Raw genomic sequence first — 26988 nt, forward strand, 5'->3', positions numbered from 1 at the left:
TGTTACAGAGCAGGAATCACTTCTGCCGGCTTCTGTGCAACTTCTACAAGTCTAGCAAACTTGGTGTCTATACAAGACGGGTAAGTGTCCCTACTTATCCTTCCTGATTTACGCTACAGTAGACGAACGCAATATACGGTTAGTCTCCTACGTTGTATTATAACTCACAAAGTTTATAAATGAACTTGTATACAGAAATATAGCAGAGCTAAATTTGTGATTTAACTCTTTGATGCTGCATTGTTTGTGCATCATGATAACTCACGGAGTTGAGATAATGTAGTAAGTTTACCTGCAGTCCTATGAAAAACCACAGATAACACATTGTGAAATCACCGTGAGTTGTGCCAAGTAATAAGCTCAGCTCTGCTACATCTATAACTAAGCTCGCAAAGTTTATTCAATAGATAAAACTCATATAACTTATTTATGAGTATAGGTGTAGCAGAGCTAAATTCAGCATTTGCTACATTGCTTTTGCAGAAAGTTCAAAACAATGACAATGTTTACTTGCAGTCCTATGTAAAAACTTTAGTGAAAAACTCAGGTGTATCGGACAAACTCAGCTCTGCTACATTTATAGTACATCTAGCTAATTTTAATGTCTTTCTATAATGATGATGGTGATGATGATTTGCACAGCTGACATAACAATGTAGTGTCATAGTAAACTGTATATGTGACGTTGTGTTTGAAGCAAGAATAGGATCCGTCTGCCATGTGTCTATAGTACTGAGGAGCAAACTGGTTAGTGCGGTTTCCATACTGTTAGACCAGTATTGTGATTCATTGACAGATATTGTAAGCAGGAAGCCATGATGTAAGACCTGGTATAAGCAACCTGCAGCTCTCCGTCTACTCTTCAAACATTAGCCCCTGAACGTATACAACAGGAAGCTCCATATATGACTTGTGATGTCAGGAGCTCCTCCAGGTCCTCCCAGACAGACTCTGGTGTTGACATCCCTGTTCATATAGGAGCTTCCCTGGGCACAGCACTTCAGGTAGACTCTGCCAGGGGGGTTCGGGTGACGTATGCCACTGTATGCCTCTACAGACGGGTACCTTGCATCCTTCCATCGGAGGTATATGTCGGTAGTCCCTTAATAAATTAGGCGCATCTCTGGTAGTCCGTGCACCACAAAGGGAAATCTACTCCAGCTTTCTGCTGCACGGACTGCCAGAGATGCGCTTAACTTATAAAGAGGTGTGGACTTTTAATTAATTAGGCGCATTTTACCCCAGCGGTCTTTATAGTAGGCTGTTGAGTTAGTTTCTAGGAGAAATGGGTGGAAACTAATAAGTTTGTCATTACAGATCCCACAGATGCAGGGCCAGCCTTCCAGCGGATTTCCCATAATCAATATTTTCCATCTATTCATAGGATAGGTGATTAATATCTACTCGGTGGGGTCCGACCGCTGGGACTCCACCCAATCACGAGAACGGGCTTGCCTTGCCGTTCTTGGGAGCTCCAAAGGAATGAAGCGGTAGTGGGCATGCTCGGCCACTGCTCCATTCATTTCTATTGGGCTGCCGAGCGCTATCTTCGGCAACAGCCTAGAAATTAATTGAGCTTTGGCCAAGCATGCGAAGTACCCATCCATTGCTATGGGGCTCCCAGGAACAGCAAAGACAAGCTGTTCTTGTGATCGGTGAGGATCCCAACAGTCGGACCCCCACCGATCAAATATTTATCACCCATTATGTGGAAATGTTCTAAATAATGATTATGGGAAAAGCCCATTTAAGGGTATGTGAACTACAGTATGCACAGGGCGCATCAGACGTTTCTGCTTAAGGGGGAACCATTGATTGTTTGGCACTAGGGCTTGTGACCACCATAAATCTTATAACTAATTATATAGCAGGGGTATTTAGACATTCTATAGCACTACTATTAGGCTATGGTCACACCGGCAAATTCTAGGCATATTTCGGCGTGTAATACACCTCAAAATACACTTGGAATAGACCTAGAAATAGCTCCCATAAACCAGGCGTTTTTTTAGGCAGATTTACCATTTTAGGCAGAGTCGATTGGAAATGCAAAAAATTGGATTGGACATATGGATTATCACCTTTTCTAGATGACGTAATTTTTCCATTTTATGTTGTATTTCCTTTTTTAATTGATGTCATTCTATTTTTAACATGGCCTCTCCAGACACCCTGTGTTTGCATAAACCCTCTTGAACGTAAAAATGTTCGGACATTTCTCAGAAACTCTGACATTTACATAGACTTGGCAGAATCAGACGAGGACTTGAACAAAAATCCGCCTCTGTGAGTTTATTTACTGAGGAAAATGGGTTTATTAACAGCGTATAATGGTCGTTATTCATTGGAGAGGAACCTGTGGGCTCTTGGGGGCTGAGTGTTCACTGTGACCACAGAACAGTTTATTGTATGATTCATTTCTTGTTTTTTTAAAACATCGTCTGGATTTTGCTTTCCTTAAAGTGATAGGACTCTGTGTCTGTCTTTACAGCATCTTTACCAGCAAGATGGATCCTTAGTGCCTCTGTATCAAGATAACATGGGTAAAAAGGAAACTGGTGTCCAGGTGAGTTATAAAAAACTAAATTTAATTACAAGATTCTGGGGGCCCTTTTAAATTGCAGCCACAGAGGTAGTAGTATTTAAGGAACACTCCAGAAAAAACTGGTACTGTGTTATTCCTAGCTCAGATCTGAGGAGGCGGTGCATGACACAGAGATTCAAAGAACACCAAATTGAGAATCCCAAGTTTTTAAAAAGAAGCCATCACAGCGATCATTTGATCGCCACATGTCTGGTTTCTCTAAACCCTGGCGATCAGATGGGATCAACTGCGTCTGTCTATTTGTTTTATCTAAAGCTGACTCATAGTTCTTGCTCATAGAGGGGGTCCTGATATTCATATGCCCTAATAAGATATATGGACAGGGATTGTCGCCGTGAGACAACCCCTTTAATATGCATATTATTATAAGTTTTTTTTCTTTTATCCCATTATCAAAATAGCGTTTTAATGAAAAGTTCCTTGGGTTTCCTAGATTACATCCGCTAGGTTGGTAATAATATTGCTAAAAGTGTCAGGGCCTTAGTCTAAAGACCGTCGTGCCGGTGATCAGCTGATCCCTTAGGGTCCAGCTTCTAGATCCCCTGATGACTAGCAGTTATTGCTGGAAAAAGTAGTGTCAGCTACAGGTGATAAGTAGTTATACATGATGCGACTCAAATGAATGGACGACCACCTAATACACTCTTACTTAGAGGTTCTCCACTCTGGCTAATAGAGGGGGTCCTAAGTGGTGGACTCTAATCTATGATTTCCATATGCCCCAATAGGGCATATGGATAGAGGTTGTCTCTACAAGACAACTCCTTTACATTTGAGATTGTCCTCATTCCAGCAAAACAGATTTAAAGGGTTGTTCATAGCAAAACTGTAAAAGTGTTATGATTACCTGAATGCCCAACCCCTGCCTAAGCGCACTGGGCAGGGGTGTGTCCATTAATTAATATTAATGAGCAGAGCCATTCTGGTTAAATGTAGTTGCATCCCAGCCTAAATTATTTGCATAAAATAATTCCCCCATATTGCAAAAACAGCACTTCAAGGACAGATGCTCTTTAATATATTAACAATCCTCGGACACAGCCAGCTTAGTAAGCAGACTCGGGAAAAAAATCACATTACTTTTCAAGTGAAAACGTTTTAAACCCCCAAAAATCTGCACTTTATTATAGTCTAGCTCCGGGCCTACAGCAGCACATTAAATAATGAGCTTTTACCTTAATTGAACCAGGCCAGGGCCGGTGCTGAGGCAGAAATACATTATACCTTTTTTCCATGACGTTTAAGCAACAGCATTTATTTAATGAAAGGAGGGGTTCAGTCCAATGGGGTTTAGGACAAGTGAGTCCAAAATAAAGGTGCTGCATTTTAAAAAAAAAAAAGTCTAGCATGCCCTATATGTCACAGATTTCTTTAAAGGTTTATGTAAAGGGTAAAATCCACACCAAATTTTGCAAGTAACTCATGCAGATTTTGGGGCCAGATTGACAGCTGAATTTATTTTTTCATGTCTAAACATACTTAAAGGGGTTGTCCCACTACTAAACATCATATTCATTGTATAGATTATAATAAATGAACAATATTTGCTATCTACTGTAAATGCTGTTAAAAAAACCGATCCAGTGAAGAGTTCTGACATTTGCTTACACAGTATGGCGCCACCTGGTGTTCAAAGTGTATAGTAATGTGCACGTCCACCTTTTGAGCTGAGCACTGGTGGACACACGTTCTCAATCACTCTCTCTACAGCCCGGTCTCTGCATTGTGTGTAATGACAGGGATAGGGAAAAGACAAGTGAGCCCTAATCTACCCGCCACTCAGTCCCTGCCTACTTGCAACGACCCGCCCTAGGCGACGGGGTACAACTGGGCGAAGGTCCCTACACTCAGTAAGTGCACGACAGACAACAGACAAGGAAACACAGAACAAAGGGAAACGGGGCAGTAACAAGAGAAGTAAACGAGCCGAGTCAAACCAGGAGAGTACGAGGTGCCAAACGCAGAGCAAGAGAGTAGTGAACAAGCCGAGTCAAACCAGGAGTGTACGAGGTACCAAACGCAGAGCAGAAGAGTAGTCAGTAAGCCAGGGTCATATGAAGCAGGGTCAAATAGTACAGAAGCTGCAGCAGGGCCAGGAAACCACACGAGAAGATTCACAAGCAAGGAGGAACAGGAAAGGCAGGTATAAATAGACAAAGGGCGGGAGCTAGCTCCGTCTGGCCAGACTGTGATAGGCTCTCCCACTCCTAAGCCTGCCATCCTGAGTGGTGGAAGATGGAGTCAGTCTCACAGACATAGAAGCAGGTGCAGACTGATTACCAATGGGCGTGGATAGAGAAGCTGTGCCTGGCAGATCCTTAACATTGTGATTCTCTTTTTACTTCAGAGCAGCCAATGGAAAAAGCTTTCTGCCCTGCTTGTCAGGGAAGGAGCAGAGCCTCTGCATGGCAGTATAGCTGAGGCAGCATGGCAGTATAGCTGATGAGACTTCTTTTAGCAGGAAAAGTAAGAAGGGACTATATTACCACCTGTCAGAGGAGGAACGAGACTGATTATGCTCAGAGGCCCCCCCCCCCCCCCCCCCAACAGCACAGATTAGCAGTCGCACTAGTCACACATGGAAGCAATAATGATAATTAAGGTTTTATTTATGCTAGAAACACTGCAAATTACTTTAAAACCACCATTGACAGCATTTTATGACATTTTGGTATAAAAAAGATTATTGGGATAACCCCTTTAAAGTTTGTAGCAGTATGTTATATGCTGTGTTTAGCCTCTAGGGGGGTCTTAGTACTTGTATATTAAGACGACTGTGATATTTGAACTTGTTGGGTGTAGTTCACCAGGCAGCCACATGTGTAATGGCAGTTATCATCCCCATGTAATAAAATCTCTGGTACCAACCACTGTGTGTAGAATTATCTGGAAGAAGATCAGAACAAAGTTCACCCTTTCTTTTGCTTTATTTGCTGTGCATACAAAGAATTCATGAAATTATAAGGAATCCCAATACAAGAGACAACCTTAACTATATCTCAGGCAAAAGGCACTCCTACTGCAGAGAGTCCTTGAGAAAAGGCTGCCTGGGATCAATGATAAGGCCTGATGCTCACGGCAAAGTCATAGACAGAGTCCCCACGGGTCCCTATTACAGAGCTATAGACACTCAGTGTCTTGGTACGGCACCATAGTTTCCCCTAAAGGCAATGCTTTGTGGGGAGAATACCTCAGTTTAGTGTCGGGCTTTGGACCAGCAGAGGAATTGGTTCAGAGGACCCACCCTTCATATATACAGCACATGAGTATGTCCAGCTTTGTTTTTATTGTAATCTTTGTTGTTATCATCCATAAGGCTATGTTCACACGCTTAACAAAAAACGGCTGTAAAATACGGAGCTGTTTTCAAGGGTTTTGATTTGCAGACGTTTTTTATGCATCAAGCGTTTTTTTATACGTTTTTTACGGACGTTTTTGGAGCTGTTTTTCTATTGACCCAATGAAAAACGGCTGAAGAAGTGACATGCACTTCTTTTTTAGAGATAGTAATATGGCAAGTGATTCTATATGAATCCATGAGAAAAAGTCTCCACGTGCCTTTGTTTGAAATCGGATCTAAATGGAAGAATGTATGATCCTTCAGAAAGCAAGGTCATACTACTCTAAACAATGGCTGGCATGGGCGTTTTTTGGGTACAATGAGTACTTTTATCCAATTAGGAGTTGCAACCTATGTCCCAGAGATTGAGAATCTTACACCAGCGATAATTCAACAATCAGCTTCTGGGAGCAGGACCCGCAGTTATGAAAGGGGTTTCTTCAATCCTGACAGCACCCTTAAAGAGGACCTGCCACTAGGACAATTGAACTGGTTTACTGACCTGAATAGCGCTGTCTCCCTATACACTCCCAGCAGCAGTATATTGTCCTAAAGAGAAGTGGATAAGCGGGCACCCCACATCTCTTGCGCCATTTATGTCCTGGTTGAACAAAGAATTGAGCCTTTTGCTTGTTTCCCCCAGCAGCAGACATCGGGGCACAATTCGGCTGTCCCCATACATATTAGATTTTTGGTGGATTTCTGCATCATATGTCAACAGTGTTACGATTAGCAGCAGGACTGCTGCTAATCAATGATATCTGTTATGTCTGTGTTTGGGCGTTGCTAGGCAATGCCTTTGGTCTGAGTCTGGATTTGGTCATGATTTAGCTTTGCCTAGTTAATTAGGGAAAACTACTTTCCTTGGGCCCATATACTTCAGGCCTGGGTTACTCTGGTGCTGGTTATACTGTTTCTGGCAAGTGCAAAACGCTTTACAGATTGTAGTTGGTGACTTTGTTCTTGTCTATGTGTTTGTTTGTACTGTGGGACCTATTGGTCCTCTGAGAGATCTAGTTTTTTGTATAGTTGTTTTATGTGTATACTGGGATCAGTAGTTCCACTGGTTTGTTTACCTTTCCTGTGCATTTGGTCCATTAATTTCGGAGTCTGTTCTAACCACAGTAGGTCGTTGTGTCATGATCGTATATTTCTAATGTCTACAAATGTCTTGTTTTTCAGCAGTCATCAAGCATGGCAGATGAGGAGATGCCCAGTCCTTGTATGGGTAATGGAGATGTCTGGGCACCAAAACAATTAAGAAGTATGGAATCCAAAACCAACTTGGTAATTTCTAACAATATCAAGAGCTGTAGAATATTAATTATAAACTGTCCTATATACTATATAGGCTTCCTGTAACTATAGTTCATACTCTGCATATGTTTATGGGAAAGCAGGGTAACCAGTATTATAGGTTTTTTATGGGACTGCCATGCGAATGGGACTGCAAAAAGAAGGGGCATATGCAGATTTGCATAAATTTGGCGTTTCTATGCAATTTAGGGGGTATTGCTGGGTAAAACAGTGGCTGGGCCTACAATGCCCTACAATCTGGGATTTCAATAATGGAACTTATATTATAATGGAGGTCAAAATCGTTGCCACCCAGCTTTTTCCGGTAAATGACTGAATAAACTTTTTACAAGGAAAGGAATGCTCTTTACATTTCACATGGTTTTATAATAATCTGAGTATAAGCGCAAGCATCTGCTGTTAGCCAAAACTACAACTATGGTGATCTCTGCCAATTAAGAGACTGGCAAGGTCAGCGTCTGGGCTTCCTGCCAGATCTATGCCCATCCTGTACCGTTATGCAGACAGGTGTCAAAATGCCACATAAAGAGCGCAGTGATGAAACAAAGGCGCAAAATTATGTCACATCACGCTCTGCACTCCTGGCTTTGATTGGTCATGGGACAGATCTTTGAAAGGTCCAGAGAGGAAAGCGATCAACACTTATTTGTTTCATGCTCTGTAATAAATTAAAATATGACGGCAGCATAGAAGATGTAGGAAAGTACTCATCAGTAAACCGACCCCCTAAAAATTAGGAGAAACCAATACATGAAAGTGCAAACCCACCAAATATTAGGATCTTGATTTAATGGCATTTTTCTAATATATATCTATTAGCGCCTCTGCACCTGTGGTATGTGTGCCCTAGAAGGCACATGGCAGAGATCTAATTGGACCAAGCTATGCTTAGATGTTAAATGTTGCAGGCTCTATAAGTTATGAGGTCATGCTGGCTTTGTCTCTTGCTGCCTCTGTTATGGGGGGGACTGTTGCTTGCTGGCTTTGTTATAGGTGCACTGATGCTTGCTGCCTCTGTTAGGCCGGGTTCCCACGGGGCGGATACGCTACGTAAAAATCACGAAGCTTGTCCGATCTGTACATTCCGTCCGAAAAATCGCACCACATTGGAATATCTGCTGCGGAATAAAGCTGTCCATACTTACCTTCTCTGACGTCCGTTCTGGCCTCCCTGGATGATGTTGCAGGCCATGTGACGCTGCAGCAGTCCCATGGGATGCAACGTCATCCAAGGAGGCCGGACCGCAGAAAGAAGGAGGGCGTTCTGGGTAATTATGTTTTTTTTTTTCCATAGTTTAGATTTTTGCGGCGTAATTGCTGCGAACACTTGGCTTTCTGTTGCTGGTTTTGCATCCCCATTGAATTCAATGGGGAAAACCCACAATGGAAAATCACCAAAAGCGCAGCATAAATTGACATGCTGCTGAATTAAATTCCGAACCGCAGGTCAATTTATTAACGTTGTGCTGCGTTTTTTTTCCGCAGCGTGGGAATGAGATTTTCTAAATCCCATCCACTTTGCTGCTACTATAAATAATTTCCGCACAGAATTCCGTTGCGTAAATTCCGCAGCGTTGACACTACATGGGAACTTGGCCTTGTAGGTGCACTGTTGCTGGCTCTGTTATAGGTGCACTGTTGCTGGCTTTGTTATAGGCGCACTGTTGCTGGCTCTGTTATAGGCGCACTGTTGCTGACTCTGTTATAGGTGCACTGTTGCTGGCTCTGTTATAGGTGCACTGTTGCTGACTCTGTTATAGGTGCACTGTTGCTGGCTCTGTTATAGGTGCACTGTTGCTGGCTCTGTTATAGGTGCATTGTTGCTGGCTCTGTTATAGGCGCACTATTGCTGGCTCTGTTATAGGTGCACTGTTGCTGGCTCTGTTATAGGTGCACTGTTGCTGGCTCTGTTATAGGTGCACTGTTGCTGGCTCTGTTATAGGTGCACTGTTGCTGGCTCTGTTATAGGTGCACTGTTGCTGGCTCTGTTAGAGGTGCACTGTTGCTGCCTCTGATATAGGTGCACTGTTGCTGGCTGTTATAGGTGTACTGTTGCTGGCTCTGTTATAGGTGCACTGTTTCTTGCTGCCACTGTTATAGGTGCACTGTTGCTGGCTCTGTTATCGGTGCACTGTTGCTGGCTCTGTTATCGGTGCACTATTGCTGGCTCTGTTATAGGTGCTCTGTTATAGGTGCACTGTTGCAGGCTCTGTTAGAGGTGCACTGTTGCTTGCCGGCTCTGTTATAGGTGCACTGTTGCTTGCTGCCACTGTTGTAGGTGCATTGTTGCTGGCACTGTTATAGGTGCACTGTTGCTTGCTGGCTCTGTTATAGGTGCACTGTTGCTTGCCGGCTCTGTTATAGGTGCACTGTTGCTGGCTCTGTTATAGGTGTACTGTTGCTTGCTGCCACTGTTATAGGTGCACTGTTGCTGGCTCTGTTATAGGTGCACTGTTGCTGGCTCTGTTATATGAGCATTGTTGCTGCCACTGTTATAGGTGCACTGTTGCTGGCTCTGTTATCGGTGCACTATTGCTGGCTGTTATCGGTGCACTGTTGCTGGCTTTGTTATCGGTGCACTGTTGCTGGCTCTGTTATCGGTGCACTGTTGCTGGCTCTGTTATCGGTGCACTGTTGCTGGCTCTGTTATCGGTGCACTGTTGCTGGCTCTGTTATCGGTGCACTGTTGCTGGCTCTGTTATCGGTGCACTGTTGCTGGCTCTGTTATCGGTGCACTGTTGCTGGCTCTGTTATAGGTGCACTGTTGCTGGCTCTGTTATAGGTGCACTGTTGCTGGCTCTGTTATAGGTGCACTGCTGCTGGCTCTGTTATAAGTGCACCGTTGCTTGCTGCCACTGTTATAGGTGCACTGTTGCTGGCTCTGTTATAGGTGCACTGTTGCTAGCTCTGTTATATGAGCATTGTTTCTGGCTCTGTTATAGGTGCACTGTTGCTGGCTCTGTTATAGGTGCACTGTTGCTGGCTATGTTATCAGAGCATTGTTGCTGGCTATGTTATCGGTGCACTGTTGCTGGCTCTGTTATCGGTGCACTGTTGCTGGCTCTGTTATCGGTGCACTGTTGCTGGCTCTGTTATCGGTGCACTGTTGCTGGCTCTGTTATCGGTGCACTGTTGCTGGCTCTGTTATCGGTGCACTGTTGCTGGCTCTGTTATCGGTGCACTGTTGCTGGCTCTGTTATCGGTGCACTGTTGCTGGCTCTGTTATCGGTGCACTGTTGCTGGCTCTGTTATCGGTGCACTTTTGCTGGCTCTGTTATCGGTGCACTTTTGCTGGCTCTGTTATCGGTGCACTGTTGCTGGCTCTGTTATCGGTGCACTGTTGCTGGCTCTGTTATAGGTGCACTGTTGCTGGCTCTGTTATAGGTGCACTGTTGCTGGCTCTGTTATAGGTGCACTGTTGCTGGCTCTGTTATAGGTGCACTGTTTCTGGCTTTGTTATAGGTGCACTGTTGCTGTGCTCAATGGCGCGGGCGAAAAACACCGCAAAAATCGGCGTGCAGGCAGAGGAAAATCTGCCTCAAACTTCAAAACTGAATTTTGAGGCAGATTTTCCACCTGCAAAAAAGTGTGAACCCAGCCTTAGGATGTTTTTATAAAATATAATCATAATATGGCTTTACGCATTACGCTTCGACACCTGGACCCCTCTGCAGTTCAGCAGAACCGGAATGAGTTTGGGTGTTATAGCCGTAATACAGAACCTAAAATGCGCCGTGTGTAACAGCCTTATTCTGTATTTATTCTCATGGGATGAAAGGATTAAAGTTAAAAGGAACAATTTGGGGGATAAACGTAGAATAAAAAAATTAAACTTGCCTTGTGGTGTAAGTAGGTTCGGAATGAAGAACTAAGAGGGGGATTATATAATAATCTTTGGTGCAAACTGATCTGTCAAGTGCACCAAGGCTCAGAAAACTTCAATCTGCTCGTATTATGCTTCAGAGCACTTTTCCCATAGTCCTGGTGTGTATGTGGATGAGGCTTTTTATACAAGTTCAGCCCTATTTTAGTTTAATTAAGATAAGACATTTTATGCCGTGGAGTGGGGTTGTAAATCTAACAAATTCAGATGGCTGGGGGCGCAGTGTAAGGAGAGTTTTGTTGTCAGATATCCTCAATTAATCACTATTACTGGGTGCTCTCATTGCCCGTGAGGATATGCCATCTCTTGCTGATTATAGGAGTGCGTTTGCAAGGGGTACAACTAATGACTAAGATGTAGGAGTTGCAGGAGTGGCGGTGTACAGAAAAGACACCACAGAGCGCCGCACCCTTTCATTCTAGTAATTGGTTGGACCTCTATGATCAGCTAGTCAAGAAACACCATCTTTAATCACTGCTTTGACTACTGGGGGAGAGGGGTCTAATATGAATGTTGGAGAGAGTAGGTAGGCAATGCTGTGACTACTGAGGGAAGGGAGAATGACACTGCTGTGACTACTGTAGTAAGTTGGACATTGCTTTGACAACTGAGGGGCATGGGACACTGCTCTAACCACTGGGATGAGGAGCACTGCTGTGACTACTAGGAAACAGTGACACTGCTGTAACAGCTGGGGAAAGGGGAGGCCCTTCTGTAACTACTGAAGTAAGGAGGGTCACTGCTTTGACTACAGTAAGGAAAGGTGGCTAATGTGAATGCTTGGGAAGGGATGGAGGCAATGATGTGACTACTGGTGGACGGGGGGCCATGTGGTTAATTCTGGTTGAACAAGGGGACATTGATGTAATTACTATAGGAATAAATGCTGTGAATACTGTTGATAGGGCGCTACATTGTATGGTTTTGGGGAAACTACTGTGACTATTGGAAGTAACAGGGGTGAATCACTGCAGTGATTACTGCTGGGTGCTGCATCTACTGTTAGCGCGACGACACACATAGCAGCGCCCACTTGGTCCGATAACCACCGCCACGTGCACTGGGTGCGGAATGCTAATTGATAGTTAATAGCTACACGAATCGCAGGTAATATGAGGGTATGTTCACACGACAACGCCGAATACGTCTGAAATTACGGAACTGTTTTCAGTAGGAAACAGCTCTTGAATTTCAGACGTTATTAAAAGTGCACGCGTTTTTCGCGCCGTCTTTTACGGACGTAATTGGAGCTGGTTTTCATTGGAGTCAATGAAAAACGGCTCCAATTACGTCCCAAGAAGTGTCCTGCACTTCTTTGACGCGGCCGTAATTTTACGCGCCGTCTTTTGACAGCAACGCGTAAAATGACAGGTCGTCTGCACAGAACGTCGTAAGACCCATTGCAAGCAATGGGCAGATGTTTGCCGACGTATTGGAGCCGTCTTTTCAGCCGTAATTCGAGGCATAAAACGCCTCCATTACGCCTGAAAACAGGTCGTGTGCACATACCCTAATATTGCGTTTTCACCCGCAAAACTTTGTTCTGTGCCTATTAGAAACTCTAGATATGTAAATCCAGTACCAGTCTATTTATCAGAGTAAATCATGAGGTTGATTTCTGTGGGATTCATTATTTCAGCACTGCTTGGTTTTTAACTTGTTCTTTTTCGTCCTCTCTATTTGTGCCAAGGCATGCATGAAGTTTTGGGCATGAAGTTTTGGGCATGATCTCACTTTCTGCTATTGCATCAGCTGTTCCATTGTTTTGATCTGACAAGTTTTTGCACGGGGACAAAAACATCTCGGAGTTCATCAGCTCTAGTTTTCATTGCATCCTCTGAATGGATTCACACACGTGGACATTATGAATCGTTCACTTACTCTGCAGCAATGCACGTGAATGAACTCTCGAAAGCTATGCCATTCGTAATATCTATGACTGTAAATATTAGGCTACACGGCGGCATTGTCCGCAACACAGGTGGCGCATATAAAGATCAAAGTGTTGCGCTGTGTGCATGGTAGTTATGTAGGACGACTCAAGGACATTTCTTGGTTTACTTTACAGCGACTTTCTATTTCATACAGAATAAACCAAATCTAATAAGGAAATAAAGTGGAATAAATGGTTATGTAACATAATCCAGGGATAAGGCTGAGTTCAAACGTCAGTCAATTTTCTTTTTCTTCATCACAATTTGCGAAAATGACGGCGAAAAACAAGTTTTGATTACGACGTGTGATCACAGCCTAAACGTGTATAATTGTAAGATTCAGGATTCCCCTTTAAAGAGTCTCTGTCACCACATTATAAGTGCCCTATCTCTTACATAAGGAGATCGGCGCTATAATATAGGTGACAGCTGTGTTTTTTATTTAGAAAAACAAACCATTTTTACCACGTTATTAGTGATTTAGCTTTATGCTAATTAGTTTCTTAATGTCCAACTGGGCGTGTTTTTACTTTAGACCAAGTGGGCGTTGTACAGAGGAGTGTATGACGCTGACCAATCAGTGACCAATCAGCGTCATACACTTCTCTCCATTCATTTACTCCGCGCATAGTGACACTGCGTTGTTCACTATGTGCCGTCTTATACTGATACATTAACGTTACTGAAGTGTTTAGACAGTGACTAGACATTCCTTCCAGCCAGGACGTGATGTCTATTCACAATCCCTGCACTTCATTAACATTTCTGTGGGACTTAGAGCAGAGCAAAGTGTAATCTCGCGAGATCACGCTGTAAATGACAGGTCACAGCGAGATTACGGTTGCTCTGCTGTAAGTCCCACAGAAACGTTACCGTAGTGTCGGGATTGTGAATAGACATCCCGTCCTGGCTGGAGGTGATGTCTATTCACTGTCTAAACACTTCAGTAATGTTAATGTGTCTGTATAAGACAGCACATAGTGATCTAGCAGGATCCCTATGTGCTGAGTAAATGAATGGAGAGAAGTGTATGACGCTGATTCGTCACTGATTGGTCAGCGTCATACACTCCTCTGTACAATGCCCACTTGGTCAATAGTAAAAACACGCCAAGTTGGGCATTAAGAAAGTCATTAGCATAAAGCTAATATCGCTAATAGCGTGGTAAAAATAGATCATTTTTCGACATAAAAAGCACTGCTGTCACCTAAATTATAGCACCCATCTCCTTATGTAGGAGATAGGGCACTTATAATGTGGTGACAGAGCCTCTTTAATATGGAACCTTATAAAGAAATTTAGAAAACAGGAAATTAATTCTTTCCCTTTGAATTAAGCCTGCCCGGCGAGTAGATGATCACCACAGGTGCGGAGTCAGAGACCACCAGAGGGAGATCAGCAGCCTCTACGATGGAAATGAGTGGCCCCCATGTAAAACATGAAGAGGCCAGAGCTAGAGCAGCGGCTCTTTATTCCGGCTCATATAGGAGGGTCCCAAGCAGGAAATTCCACTGTATCACATCTATATGCCCTAATAGGACATATCAATAGGTTGTCTTGATGAGAACATGCCTTTAAAGGGAACTTTTTACCAAGTCAGACCCTTTAAATAAATATATATATATATATATATGTCACACGAAAAAACATAAAACAAAAATATCAAACAGCAAAAAAGTAAAGAAAACACATAAAGATGTTTTGGGAATCCTTGTGTCATGCACCGCCCCCTCAACTTGTCCAGAGTGTCCCTTTAATCAAAGGTGATGTTTCCCTATAATAGGTATGTATGATTCATAGAACAGTGGCTCCAGATAGATTAACCTTAGAGTCATAACTTTCACTCAATTGTGCTGGACGGCTATAAAATGTTATAGCTCCCTTGGACTAACCCTTGATTACAGATCTAGTTTACTCATGGACTATGAACTCTGTTTTTTTATATCTTAGTTGATATGAAAAACAAGAGACAACATAGATGTGATGCTACATATGTTTAAAAGGTAGCTCTGGTTCGGAAGAAGGCGTTGCAATATATTAGGAAAGACATGGTATGTCTGATCTGGACAACCCGTTTTTTGTTAGAAGGGTCCACTGATTATAAGTTGATCATGGGAAGTCATGCTTCAGGATGTCCCAAAGATCAGCTGTAATTTGACACCTGGAAATAAGTGTTCAATTTCCCAACAGCGCCACCACAGGGAAAATGTAGCATTACACAATTCTTATTGAACTCAATGGGCCGTCTAAGTAATGCATGGACATGCTGGTTCCCCCAGATGCTCTTTGTTGTTGCTCTCTGCTCTGGCCATTAGATCAGGGCTCTGAATGTTGGACCCCCTCCAGTTTCTTAGAATTTCTTAATAAGATATTTGAAAATAAGTTTTCAAACACACAAAAAATTTAACGTAGGTTTCTTAATTTTCACATTTTGAGGAAAAAAAAGGCAATTATAAGTGAACAAGAACTTTTCCCACAGTGACCCCCTCCCCCAACCTCCAATGTTTTATGCGGCCTTATTAGTAGAGTACAATGCGAGAACTCTCCATTCACCACAGTGTTTTCTAACATCCTTTGCCTCGTTGCTAGAAATGTTTCCCCCTAGTGTGTACAATGACAATATTGTTCCATTCAGTCTATGACAACGCGTCCTATTAAAAAAGCTTCACAAATTTACCTCTAAAAAAATAAAAAATAAATAAATACAGGGGTCGTGCTCCGTTTTTTTTTTTTTGTCGAGTTTGTCAGTTGTTTCCCAACCAATATGACTGGGATTGTCACACAGCCTTTCCAGACTCAAATGGTAAATCTGCCTGTAAGTCCCCATGCACACGACCGTATTTTCATCAATCCGTAAATACTGTCCGTAAATACGGTCCGTATTGCATTCGTATTTGATCCGTATATACAGAGCCATATAAAAAGAGGGACGCTGCAGATGATGTCACCAACATGTTGCATAGCAACGCTTCCGTAAATACGGACAGTTTACGGGTGCACATCCATAGCCGTCTGTATTTACGGAAGCGCTTCTATGGGAGAGTCCTTGCCGTAATTACGGACAAGAATAGGACACGTTCTATAATTTTTTCAGCACGGACACCCATCAGTAAAAATACTGAAAGGTGTCCGTGGCCAATAGAAATGAATGGGTCCGTAATTACGGATGAAGAATACGGTCGTGGGCATTGGGCCTTATGATGTATGTAATACATCAACTACTCCAAAATTGCTGCATAACTAGGCAAACTTCTATTCAGGATTCTAAAAAAAACTGGGTGACAACTACTCTATGAGTTGTAACAGTGGCTATAATAGTAGTCACCCAGCTTTAAAAGGAAAAGATGCATTTTTTAATTACTTGACAGAAGAGGAGACCTCAATTTTGTCAACCTTCATTTTGGGAGGCAGTGCATTTTATATAACAAACCAACCAGTGCCAATGTTACCCTTTGCCAAATTTTCTGGAGCTTCTTGTCATTCCAAACATATAATGCACTGTTGTTCCCTGTGGGCACTTGGATGAAGTTTTTTTGCTTTGATAAGAAATTACTTAAAACATTCATTTCTTCTAAAAGTGGATTTGATAGGACCTCTGACATGTTCTGGGCACACACATAATAGTGGGCACAGAGTAGACGCTGATGGGTTTTATCTGAATATTATTAATGAAAACCAGATGGAGATGAAAGTTCTGGAGGGTGAAACCATATCGCTGGATGTTCTTTACAAAGTCCTAATTTACAATAAATCCCAGCAAACAACTTATTTTTTAACCATGCAAACATTGGATCCAATGATTATTATTTACCTAATTACCATGGGTCACTGTGAATTTTCAGGGAAAAATTAACAATTTTGTTTTTTACCTAAGGATGGTTCAATATTAGCCATGCGGCAGATTTATGACACCATTTTGACCTGTGTGGAGAGATGTTTTGATCGGCCTAGTGATCTCGATTTGAAAATTCGCCCTCTGCTGGACCCTGTAATATCCTCCAGCACCGTGCAGACTATTAGTCTATATAATGATGATGGATTGCCCCATGGATGGGAGACCACATGGAGTTAGAAATCTACTCAGCTGCCCTTCTCTAATTTTGGCCACCAAAGGTGTAACTACTAAAGTAGCAGGTGCTAAGGGGCATCTGCACTGTTAAAGGGGATATCCAGAATCAGAAAAACATGGCTGCTTTCTTCCAAAAATAGTGCCACACCAGTCTATTGGTTGTGTCTGGTATTGCAGCTCAGCTCCGAGATGAGCTGCAATACCAGATACAAGTATTTACTAAAATAAATATGTCAGGAGATATATATTTAGTCTCAGCTTAGTTCTACTGATGCTGTTCCAAAGCCTCTGCATGGCCATCTGCCTGCAACTACCACTAGAGGGAGCTTAGGAGCTTACTGCATACTGTGTTATTATTGAGTTCTATGTATAAACAGTATGCAGTGAGCTCCTGAACTCCCCCTAGTGGTGGCTGCAAGCAGCTAGAAGAAAAATTCATAAAGATACATTAAGAAACTAATCAGATTTTTGTACTTAAAAACAATATGCTGATAACAGGTGGAGATTTACTTTATATTAGAGCATACTCTGAATTCTATGACATTGTTTTTTGTTTTGTCTTATATGTTAGAATTTTTCTTGATTCTTTTTTTTCTTTTTCTTTGTGTCCTTCATAGAATATAGAGTTACAGTTGACGAATGACAACTACGATCCTGACAACCAAGAGAGAGCAGATTATTACGATGCCTTTGATTGGGACTCTGTTAGCATCACCCACAAGAAAGTGGAACTGTTTCCAAAATGGCGACTACCAGCAAAAGTAGCGTTTTCCCTGTCACTGTTCGTTTTCCTATACACGTTTCTCAGAGAAGTTCTGCACCCGTTTCTGATATATAAGAAAAATGAATTTTACCGAATTCCAATTCTGGTGATTAACAAAGTTTTGCCAGATGTTGCCATCACACTTCTGACTCTGGCATATTTGCCTGGAGTATTAGCCACAATTCTCCAGCTCCACCGTGGCACAAAGTACCAAAGATTTCCACAATGGTTGAACACATGGATGCTTAGACGGAAGCAGTTTGGACTGTTGGGTTTCTTCTTCGGCACAATGCATGCCATTTACAGCCTGTCTTATCCTATGAGAAGGTCCTACAGATATAAACTTCTGAACTGGGCTTATGAGCAGGTATTTCCTACCATTATTAATGCACACAAAATCAGCCCCTATTTTTTCAGAAATACTCTGCGCTGCTGGGAACCAAACATCCTCCACTATAGGTCTTCACCTGTCACGTAGAGCCCTGTAGTAAATCAGTAGTGTAAAAAAAATACATCTTTAATGTCCCTATATTGATCCCAATCCCCGTAGGTGTAATCATAGAGCCCTAACCTAAATGTTACAGGCCCTAATATATCATGCCCCTCCCCACAAATATTATAAGTATTAATTCCCCCAGTAATTTCAGTAGAACAGGGACACACACAGTGCCGCTTATCTGTGGGGGCAAACAAAAGGATTAGTGTCTGAAGTATAAAAATAAAGAATATGTTGCATTAAAGGGATTGTTCACTTTGCACAATCTATTATTGTTAGAAGGGTCTAACAATGATAAGCTTATCACCAGGTGTCCCAGGAATCAACGGTAATCGGGAATGCAGCATTGTTTTCAATTCCCCTATAGCGCCACCACAGGGGAAATTAAGCATTACATAGTTTTTATTAAAATCAAATGGCTGTCCATGTAATGCCCGGACATGCTAGGTCCTCCCGAGTAAGAGAAGCGTTTTATAGGCTCTCTCTACTCTGGCTAATAAATCAGGGTCCTTAAAGGGTTTCTCCAATTTGGATAATTCCTACTTGTTAAAAGGGAGCCTTGACCATAAGCTCATCACAAAGTGTCCTACTGCTGGGACCCCCAGCGATCGGCTATAATCTGTGGGGAAACCTGGCAGTAAGTGTTGAATTTCCGTACAGCGCCACCTCAGGGGAAATTAAGCATTACACAGTGTCCATTCCTATCAATGAATCGTCTGTGTAATACAGGACAGGTCCTCCAGAGCGAGAGGAGCTCTTTGTAGCCGCTGTCCAAGAGATGAGGATCCTGAACAAAGAATCCCTCTCTATTAGCTAGAACTCCCTAGTAGGGTGTATGAAAATGTTTTTTTCACACCAGACAACCACTTTTAAAAGATTAATATTATAATTTTACTATTACAGGTTCTACAACAAAGAGAAAACAGCTGGATTGAGCATGACGTATGGAGGATGGAGATTTACGTGTGTTTGGGAATAATAGCACTTGCTATATTAGCTATATTGGCTGTGGCATCAATACCTGCTGTTGGGAACTCTTTGTCATGGCGAGAGTATCACTTCATCCAGGTACTGAGACTAGAAGCTTTCTAGATACGATTATTTTAAAATTTAAAGGGGATGTCTACTTTGGACAAACTTTTCCATTACAAAAGGAGACCTGGTGATTAGTTGATCGCACGGTTTTCTACACCTGAGGCCCTTACAATCAGCTGTGGCGAAGCTATTACACCTAGTTTCCTAAAAAGGGAAATCCGCGAATGCACAAATTGCATTGCCTTTAGACACAAAATGGATAGCACTCTAGACTCCTCCCATTAATTATGTCATACCAAACGTCATGTTCCTTTCGTAAATAAACATACGGTCGGAAAATAAAATAAATTGACATTATTGAACAACAAACATACAATGTCAGTACTTGCATAACAATACATAAGCTTGTTTGTAATAGCTAACTACCAAAAAGAAATAAAGCAGCCCTTTCTCACAGGGCAACCCCATGGCATGTGCCTAATGGAAAATCAGGGCCAGCTTGCCTCTTCTCTGTGCCCTCCTTTCTCATCTCCTCTCCCCCCATGTCCCGTCTCCTCTCTCTTTCCATGTCCCATATCTTATCTTTCCATTTCCCGCCTCCTTTCTCTCCATGTCCCGCCTCCTCTCTCTCCGTCTCACCTTCTCTCTCTCTCTCTCCATGTCCCGCCTCCTCTCTCTCCATGTCCCGCCTTCTCTCTCTCTCTCCATGTCCTGCCGGCTCTCTCTCCATGTCCCGCCTCCTCTCTCTCCATGTCTCGCCTTCTCTCTCTCTCTCCATTTCTCGCCTTCTCTCTCTATATCCCGCCTCCTCTCCCTCCATGTCCCACCTCCTCTCCTTCCATGTCCCGCCTCCTCTCTCTCCATGTCTCGCCTTCTCTCTCTCCATGTCCCGCCTCCTCTCTCTCCATGTCCCGCCTTCTCTCTCTCCATCTCCTGCCTCCTCTCTCTCCATGTCTCGCCTCCTCTCTCTCCCTCTCCCATCTCCTCTCTCTCCATGTCCCTTCTTTTATCCTTCCATCTCCTCTCTGCCCCCTCATTGTTCTGTTTCTGCTTGTCGCTACTTTGTTGCCTTTTCTTGTCTCTTCTCCCTCCACGTCCCACTTCTCCCTCCACGTCCCACTTCTCCCTCCACGTCCCGTCTCTTCTCCCTCCACGTCCCGTCTCTTCTCCCTCCACGTCCCGTCTCTTCTCCCTCCACGTCCCGTCTCTTCTCCCTTCACGTCCCGTCTCTTCTCCCTCCACGTCCCATCTCTTCTCCCTCCACGTCCCATCTCTTCTCCCTCCCTATGCTATCTCTGCAACTGTCCTGCCCATCTGTCCCTTCTATCTCCTGTGTCTCCTCTCTCACCGTTGCTATATAGTGTCTGCTCCATCCCTACCCTTTCTCTAACCTGCCTCTACTCCCTCCCTGTCAAACATTGTGTTATTCTCTGTTCTCTCCCTGGCATTGCCGCCTCTCTTTCATGTCTGTTCCTTCTTTGTCCTTGTCTCTGTATTCATTCCCTATCCTATCTTTCTTGGGTAGTCCATCCACCGTGTTTACCCGATAAAACTAAATGCCTGTTATTGTTTTGTCTTTTTTGTAAAGGAGCATGAAAAACTTTAGAAAAGCTGAAAAATAAATTTTACAATGTTATCCGGTAGACTGCACAGCTGTAGACGTGCCAACCGCAGAATAGTAATGTCAGCTGTCAAGGGAGACCATGTCACAGAATTGTATTTACACCCACAAAGCCAGACAGTTTTATACAGCCAGAGCCAAAAAGTTGTAAAGCTGCTGAAAATCCCATCTGACAGCCGTTGGACTTGTCTCACTAATCCAGTGATTCAGCAGGTACTGAAATTCAAATGCTCCTAACACAGTGAGCCGAGAGGAAAATACCCCTATGTTATATCATACGACATAATAATAATAGTTTACAAATGAAAAATAAACGTTATAAATTGTGAGATAAGACTCCATTCATAGGCGTCTAGATAAAGTCCTCCAGATAATGCAGCTCTTTAAAGGAGTATTCGGTTTTATGTACAATGCATTCGGAAAGACTTCAGACCCTTTTATATTTTTTCACATTTTGTTATGTTGAGGCGTTGTACTAAAATTAAAAAAATCTACTTTTTCCCCATCATTCTGCACTCAATACCCCATAATGATAAAGTGAAAACAGAATGTTAATAATCTTTGCAAATTTATTGAAAAGGAAAAACTAAAATATTACATTGACATAAGTATTCAGACCCTTTACTCAGCACTTAGTTGAAGCACCTTTGGCAGTGATAACAGCCTCCAGTCTTCTTGGGTCTGATGCCACAAGGTTTGATAACAGCCTCTAGGAAGAGTCCTGGTTGTTCCAAACTTCTTCCATTTAAGAATTATGGAGGCCACTGTGCTCTTGGGAACTTTCAGTGCAGCAGAATTTTTTGTCCCCTTCTCCAGATCTGTCCCTCCACACAATCCTGTCTCTGAGCTCTACAGACAGTTCTTTCCTCCTCATGGCTTGGTTTTTGCTCTGATACGCATTGTCAGCTGTGAGACCTTATATAGACAGGGGTGTGGCTTTCCAAATCATGTCCAATCAAATGATTTTACCACAGGTGAACTCCAATCAAGATGTAGAAACATTTCAAAGATCTAGAGAAATGGGAGGCCCCAGAGCTAAATGTCAAGTGTCACAGCAAAAGGTCTGAATACTTATGTCCATGCCAAATTTAATTTTCTAATTTTTAATAAATTTGCAAACATTTTTAATATTCAGTTTATGCTTAAAAAAGGAGGTGCTGGATTTTTCACATGACTGACACCAACGGCACCCTACAGAACTTATTGACTTTAATGGGTTACGTAAAGTTGGGATTCCGTCATGGGTTCCATAATTTTACTGTAAAACATAGTGAATCTATTTCTTCTTGCTTTTCTGATGGAATCTGCGACACAGTCTCCTAACTCTGAACGCATGTGTAAACACGACCTAAAAAAGTTTTTCAGGTGTAGGTTAAGAAAGTGTAATCACTGTATAAATTAAAAGTTCTAAAACTTTCTAATATACTTTGTTTCAATTTCTCACCATTTTCAAGATATTTGTTTGCTGTCAGTGAAGAACACTTGTTTACATTCAGAGACAGCAAACCATGTACATACCTAGTCCTGAAGTGGATATAATTGTATCTAGTCTAGACAATGGTCTGTAAGGTAAATACACCAGCAGCAGAAGCACAAATTTAAGTTTGCTACAATGTGTCAGTCTGGCTATTTAGCTCAGGCCCCATGCACACGACCGTTGAATTCTTCCGTAAATGCGGGTTATAATTGCTGTCCGCAGTTACGGACCCATTAACTTCTATTGACCACGGACACCTTCGCGTATATTTACAGGAAGTTGTCTGGGCCATAGAAAGCCGCCGCAAAGATAGGACATTTCCTATCTTTTGATTTTTACGGACCGCTCTTCCATACTTTGTATGAACGTACCGATTTTATGCTGCGGATTTTAAAATACACACACCCGCAGGTCAATTTACGTGCGGAGAGATTCTGCAACTTGTAGATGGGATTACTTGGGATCTCATTTACTTTGCTGGTACTGAATTACTCTGCGGATTTGCTTTCAGGACCAGACTAGTTTTCGTTTTTCTGCTTTTGTTTTTTCCTCCCCGCTTTCAAAAGGTCATAAAGTTTTTACTTTTTTGTTGACACAGACACATGGGGGCTTAATTTTTACGGGACAAGTTGTACTTTCTAACGGTACTATTTAATATTATGTGTGATGTATTGGGAAGCTGGAAAAATATTAAGAATGGGGTGAAATTGGAAAAAAACATCAGTTCCTCTATTTTCTTGTGGGTTTCGTTTTTACAGTTTTCACGGTACGGTGAAAATGACACATTACCTTTATTCTGCGGGTCAGTACGATCACGGTGATACCAAATTCATATGTTTTTGTTATGTTTTAGGACCTTTAAAAAAAAAAAAAATGTTTGAAAGAAACTAAAAATAGTTTGCATTGCCATATTGTGACCCCTGTAACTTTATTTCTGTGTACAGAGCTGTGTAAGGCGTCCTTTTGTACGTGGAAAGATGTTTTTATTATATTTGGAAATGTCGGACATTTCGATCACTTATTATTCCATTTTTTTGGGGGGGTTGAAGTGGCAAAAAAAACTGCGATTCGGCCATTTTGACCTGTTTCCCGCTACGACGTTCACGTATTGGATAAATATATTTTTATAGTTCGGTCATTTTCGGACGTGGGGATACCTAATAAGTTTGTTTATTGTTTATTTTTTTTATATGTGATCTAGAGAAAGGGGGGTGATTTTCAATTTTTATTTAAAACTTTTATTTACAATTACAATTTAAACTACAATTACAGAACTTCAAGGACAGTGTTTCAACTATTACACAATTATATTAAAAAAAACTAAAGAATGAGTTTTGTATGGCTTTTCTTCTACTTGTAATAGTAAATTGTAAATTCAGATTATTAACGTCAAAGTATGGGGCTTGAACCTGCGATTATTAGATCCCTTAACCACTGACTGCAATATTACAGTATTGCAGTCTATGGCAAAATCAGTGCATTGATATTGAGATCTTCCACATGGCAATCTTCCTATAGCAGGCTCCCAGCTGCTATAGGAGTACACCGGCTCCTGCGATCTCGCAGCACGGGAGGCGGTGACCGGCCCCAAAGTGAAAGGGGCAGTAAAAACCCCTCAGATGCCGGTGATCACATTTCACACCGGCATCTGAGGGGTTAAATGCTTGCGATCAGAAATTTTTCTGATCGCAAGCATTGCCGCTGGGTCCCTGCTGTGAAACACTGCAGAGACCCGGCGGCTATCACGCCCGCTCTGCTTCTGAGCGGGCGCCATATTTAAATACCCTTTCCCGATGTAAATCACCGGTGGAGCGACGGGAAAGGGTTAAGGGCATGTTCAGACCTGGTTTAATTTGTCCGCTGCAAATTTGCGGCAATTACGCAAGGAATCTGCAGCAACATTCCCATATTTGACAGGTAATTCAGACATTGTGGATATCACAGCGGACTTGCCGCAGACTTTAGCATTTGCATTGCAAAGGCTGAAATCTGCATGAAAATCATCTGCTTTTCGGCAACAGACTGTGCATGCCGCGGAGAGTAAATTCCGCACCGCAGCCTAAATTCTGCACTGGTATTTTCCGCAATGTCTGAGCTAAGTTACCTAAAAGGTATAGAAACCATTGGAAAAAAATGGCTGCTGCGGACTGACGGCAGCGGAAATTAACAGCAATTCCACCACGTCTGACCATGCCCTAAGAGAACTATTTAAAAGTTCTTCCCTAAAAATACTGATTCCTAGTTTCGTTTTTTTTTATTGTTGATTTCTTTTTTCTACACCTCAATGGCAATGGGAGGGGTAGAAGAAAAGCCATACTAAATTATTTGTTTCTTTTGTTTTTTATATAATTGTGTAATAGTTGAAACACTGTCCTTGAAGTTCTGTAATTGTAGACATTTCCAAAAAGAAACTTTCAGATCCTCGTAAATTCAGATTATTAACTTCAAAGTAGGACGCAACATTCTCCTCACACTCCACTGCCTCCAGTCTAATCCCCAAAAACTGCATAGGTCTGTGGAAAGTGCATTACAAACCTGAAAAACCATTATAAGGATATTGAGCGAAGCCGCAGCGATCTTTTATTGTATTTTTTTGCGCCTACCGTGTATCCACAGGTGTTAGTGGTGTAGAGAACAGATCAGATACAACCTAAAATGATTGAGGCATTTATTCTGACATCAAACTGTTTCATATTTGTCAGCCTTCATCAGTGCAAGATACACCACACACTCTATACCAATCTACCTTACACATACATCCCAATGATATACTATTAATACTGCCATACATAGCTCAAATACCACCAGTCAGTGCCCAAATAATGCCACTATATAGTGCCTAACTAATACAACAATCAAAGACAAAATAACACTGTCAATTGTTTAAATACCATCAGGAAGTTCTCATATAATAGTACTAGATAGTACTCATATCATACCCCTCACAGTGTCCATATAATACCCAGATACAGTGCCCAAATAATATCACACTGCACAGACCAAACAATATCACTGTACAGTGCCATATAGTACTCACATGAGGCTGCCATTCCATGCCCAAATACTGCCACACAGAGTACAAATAATACCGCCATAGAATGGTTTATACAGTATAGTACATATATAACTGTGCTATTCATTGGTTACATAACCATTAGTCCATTATAATCTCAAGTTAATCTCCGTTACCCAGTTACTCATGGCGCCGGACAAGGCGGGGGGGGGGGGGGGTGGTGGGGGGTATATTAGGCAGAAAGTGATCAGTACGTTTTTGTAGTTGTGTTGGTTGGAGGAATAATGGTCAATTGTAAGGAACTGAGCGACTCTGACAAGGGCCACATTGTGATGGTTAGATGACTGGGTCAGAGCAGCTCCAAAACTGCAGGACTAAGGGTATATTTACACGACAACGCCAATTACGTCTGAAATTACGGAGCTGTTTTCAGGTCGAAAACAGCTCCTGAATTTCAGACGTTTTGACAAGTGCACGCGTTTTTCGCGGCGTCTTTTACAGACGTAATTGGAGCTGGTTTTCATTGGAGTCAATGAAAACCGGCTCCAATTACGTCCCAAGAAGTGACATGCACTTCCTTGAGGTGGGCATCTGTTTACGCGCCATCTTTTGACAGTGGCGCGTAAAAAAAAATGACCGTGTGTACAGAACATCGTAACCCCATTGATTTCAATGGGCAGATGTTTGCCGGTGGTTTGGAGCCGTTTTTTCGGCCATAATTCGAGGCGTAAAACGCCTGAATTTCGTCCGTAAATAGGGCGTGTGAACATACCCTTATTGTCTAGGTTTTTATCGGTACTTGGGACCCTGAGAAATAATTAATTCTGAACGCTGCTGATAGCTCTGGGTGTGGGCAAGTCCTAATCTAAACCCAATGCCGGAATAGAAGTAAAATCTTATAATCTGGAATTTTTATTTTTTTCTTGTTATGAACCAGTAAGAGGGCAGGTTCCCTTTAAAGTCAATGTGAATAAATTGTCCACTTAGGCTTCGTTCACATGTGCGTCAGGGTTCCGTTCTGATGGGAAGCTCCGACAGAACGCAAGAATGGAACCCTGACGCAGATGTGAACGAAGCCTTGCATGTACGTGTCCAGTAATATATATTCATACTAAATATGTTCTGTTTTGTTGTTTCTCTCTTCACAGAGCCGGCTCGGCCATATTGCGTTATTCCTCTGCACGGTCCACACACTTGTATTTGCCTGGAATAAATGGGTGGATATGAAGCAGTTTATTTGGTACACTCCCCCCACATTCATGTTAGTCGTCCTCCTTCCCTTGGTTGTCCTTCTCTGTAAAGCGGTCCTTATATTACCCTACTTCAGCAAGAGAATCCAGAAGATCCGGTGTGGATGGGAGTCCAACAAAGGAATGGCCACCAAATGTGTTCTTACCCACATGTAGTATTTATTTCCAATATAATATTTATAAAC

The 26988-nt window shown here is 42.3% G+C and overlaps 1 protein-coding gene across 3 annotated transcripts; it reads left to right on the top strand.

Moving 5' to 3' along the window:
* On the top strand, positions 1 to 26988 carry STEAP1 (STEAP family member 1). 3 transcript variants are annotated; one of them, XR_012848018.1, is made up of 7 exons: positions 1 to 80; positions 2492 to 2566; positions 7128 to 7232; positions 17766 to 18278; positions 19311 to 19475; positions 21031 to 21276; positions 26702 to 26779. XR_012848018.1 is itself a non-coding variant. In XM_075828741.1 (6 exons), the coding sequence occupies exons 2-6, from the start codon at positions 2540 to 2542 to the stop codon at positions 26957 to 26959; spliced, it is 1068 nt and encodes a 355-aa protein (XP_075684856.1). In that variant the 5' UTR covers positions 1 to 80; positions 2492 to 2539; the 3' UTR covers positions 26960 to 26988. The 3 variants fall into 3 exon arrangements, 2 of the variants coding, with proteins under 2 accessions (XP_075684856.1, XP_075684857.1); XM_075828741.1 differs by lacking the exon at positions 21031 to 21276 and having other exon boundaries at positions 26702 to 26988; XM_075828742.1 differs by lacking the exon at positions 21031 to 21276 and having other exon boundaries at positions 56 to 138; positions 26702 to 26988.

This window comes from Rhinoderma darwinii, chromosome 5 (genome assembly GCF_050947455.1).
Source record: "Rhinoderma darwinii isolate aRhiDar2 chromosome 5, aRhiDar2.hap1, whole genome shotgun sequence".
Taxonomy (NCBI): Eukaryota; Metazoa; Chordata; class Amphibia; order Anura; family Rhinodermatidae; genus Rhinoderma; species Rhinoderma darwinii.

Bases quoted from the DNA above. Each gene is read 5' to 3' on its own strand.
- STEAP1 (XM_075828741.1), top strand. From the start codon at position 2,540: ATGGGTAAAAAGGAAACTGGTGTCCAG. The intron at 2,567-7,127 runs GTGAGTTATAAA...CTTGTTTTTCAG, and splicing joins AAAAGGAAACTGGTGTCCAG to CAGTCATCAAGCATGGCAGA. The intron at 18,279-19,310 runs GTATTTCCTACC...TTACTATTACAG, and splicing joins TGAACTGGGCTTATGAGCAG to GTTCTACAACAAAGAGAAAA.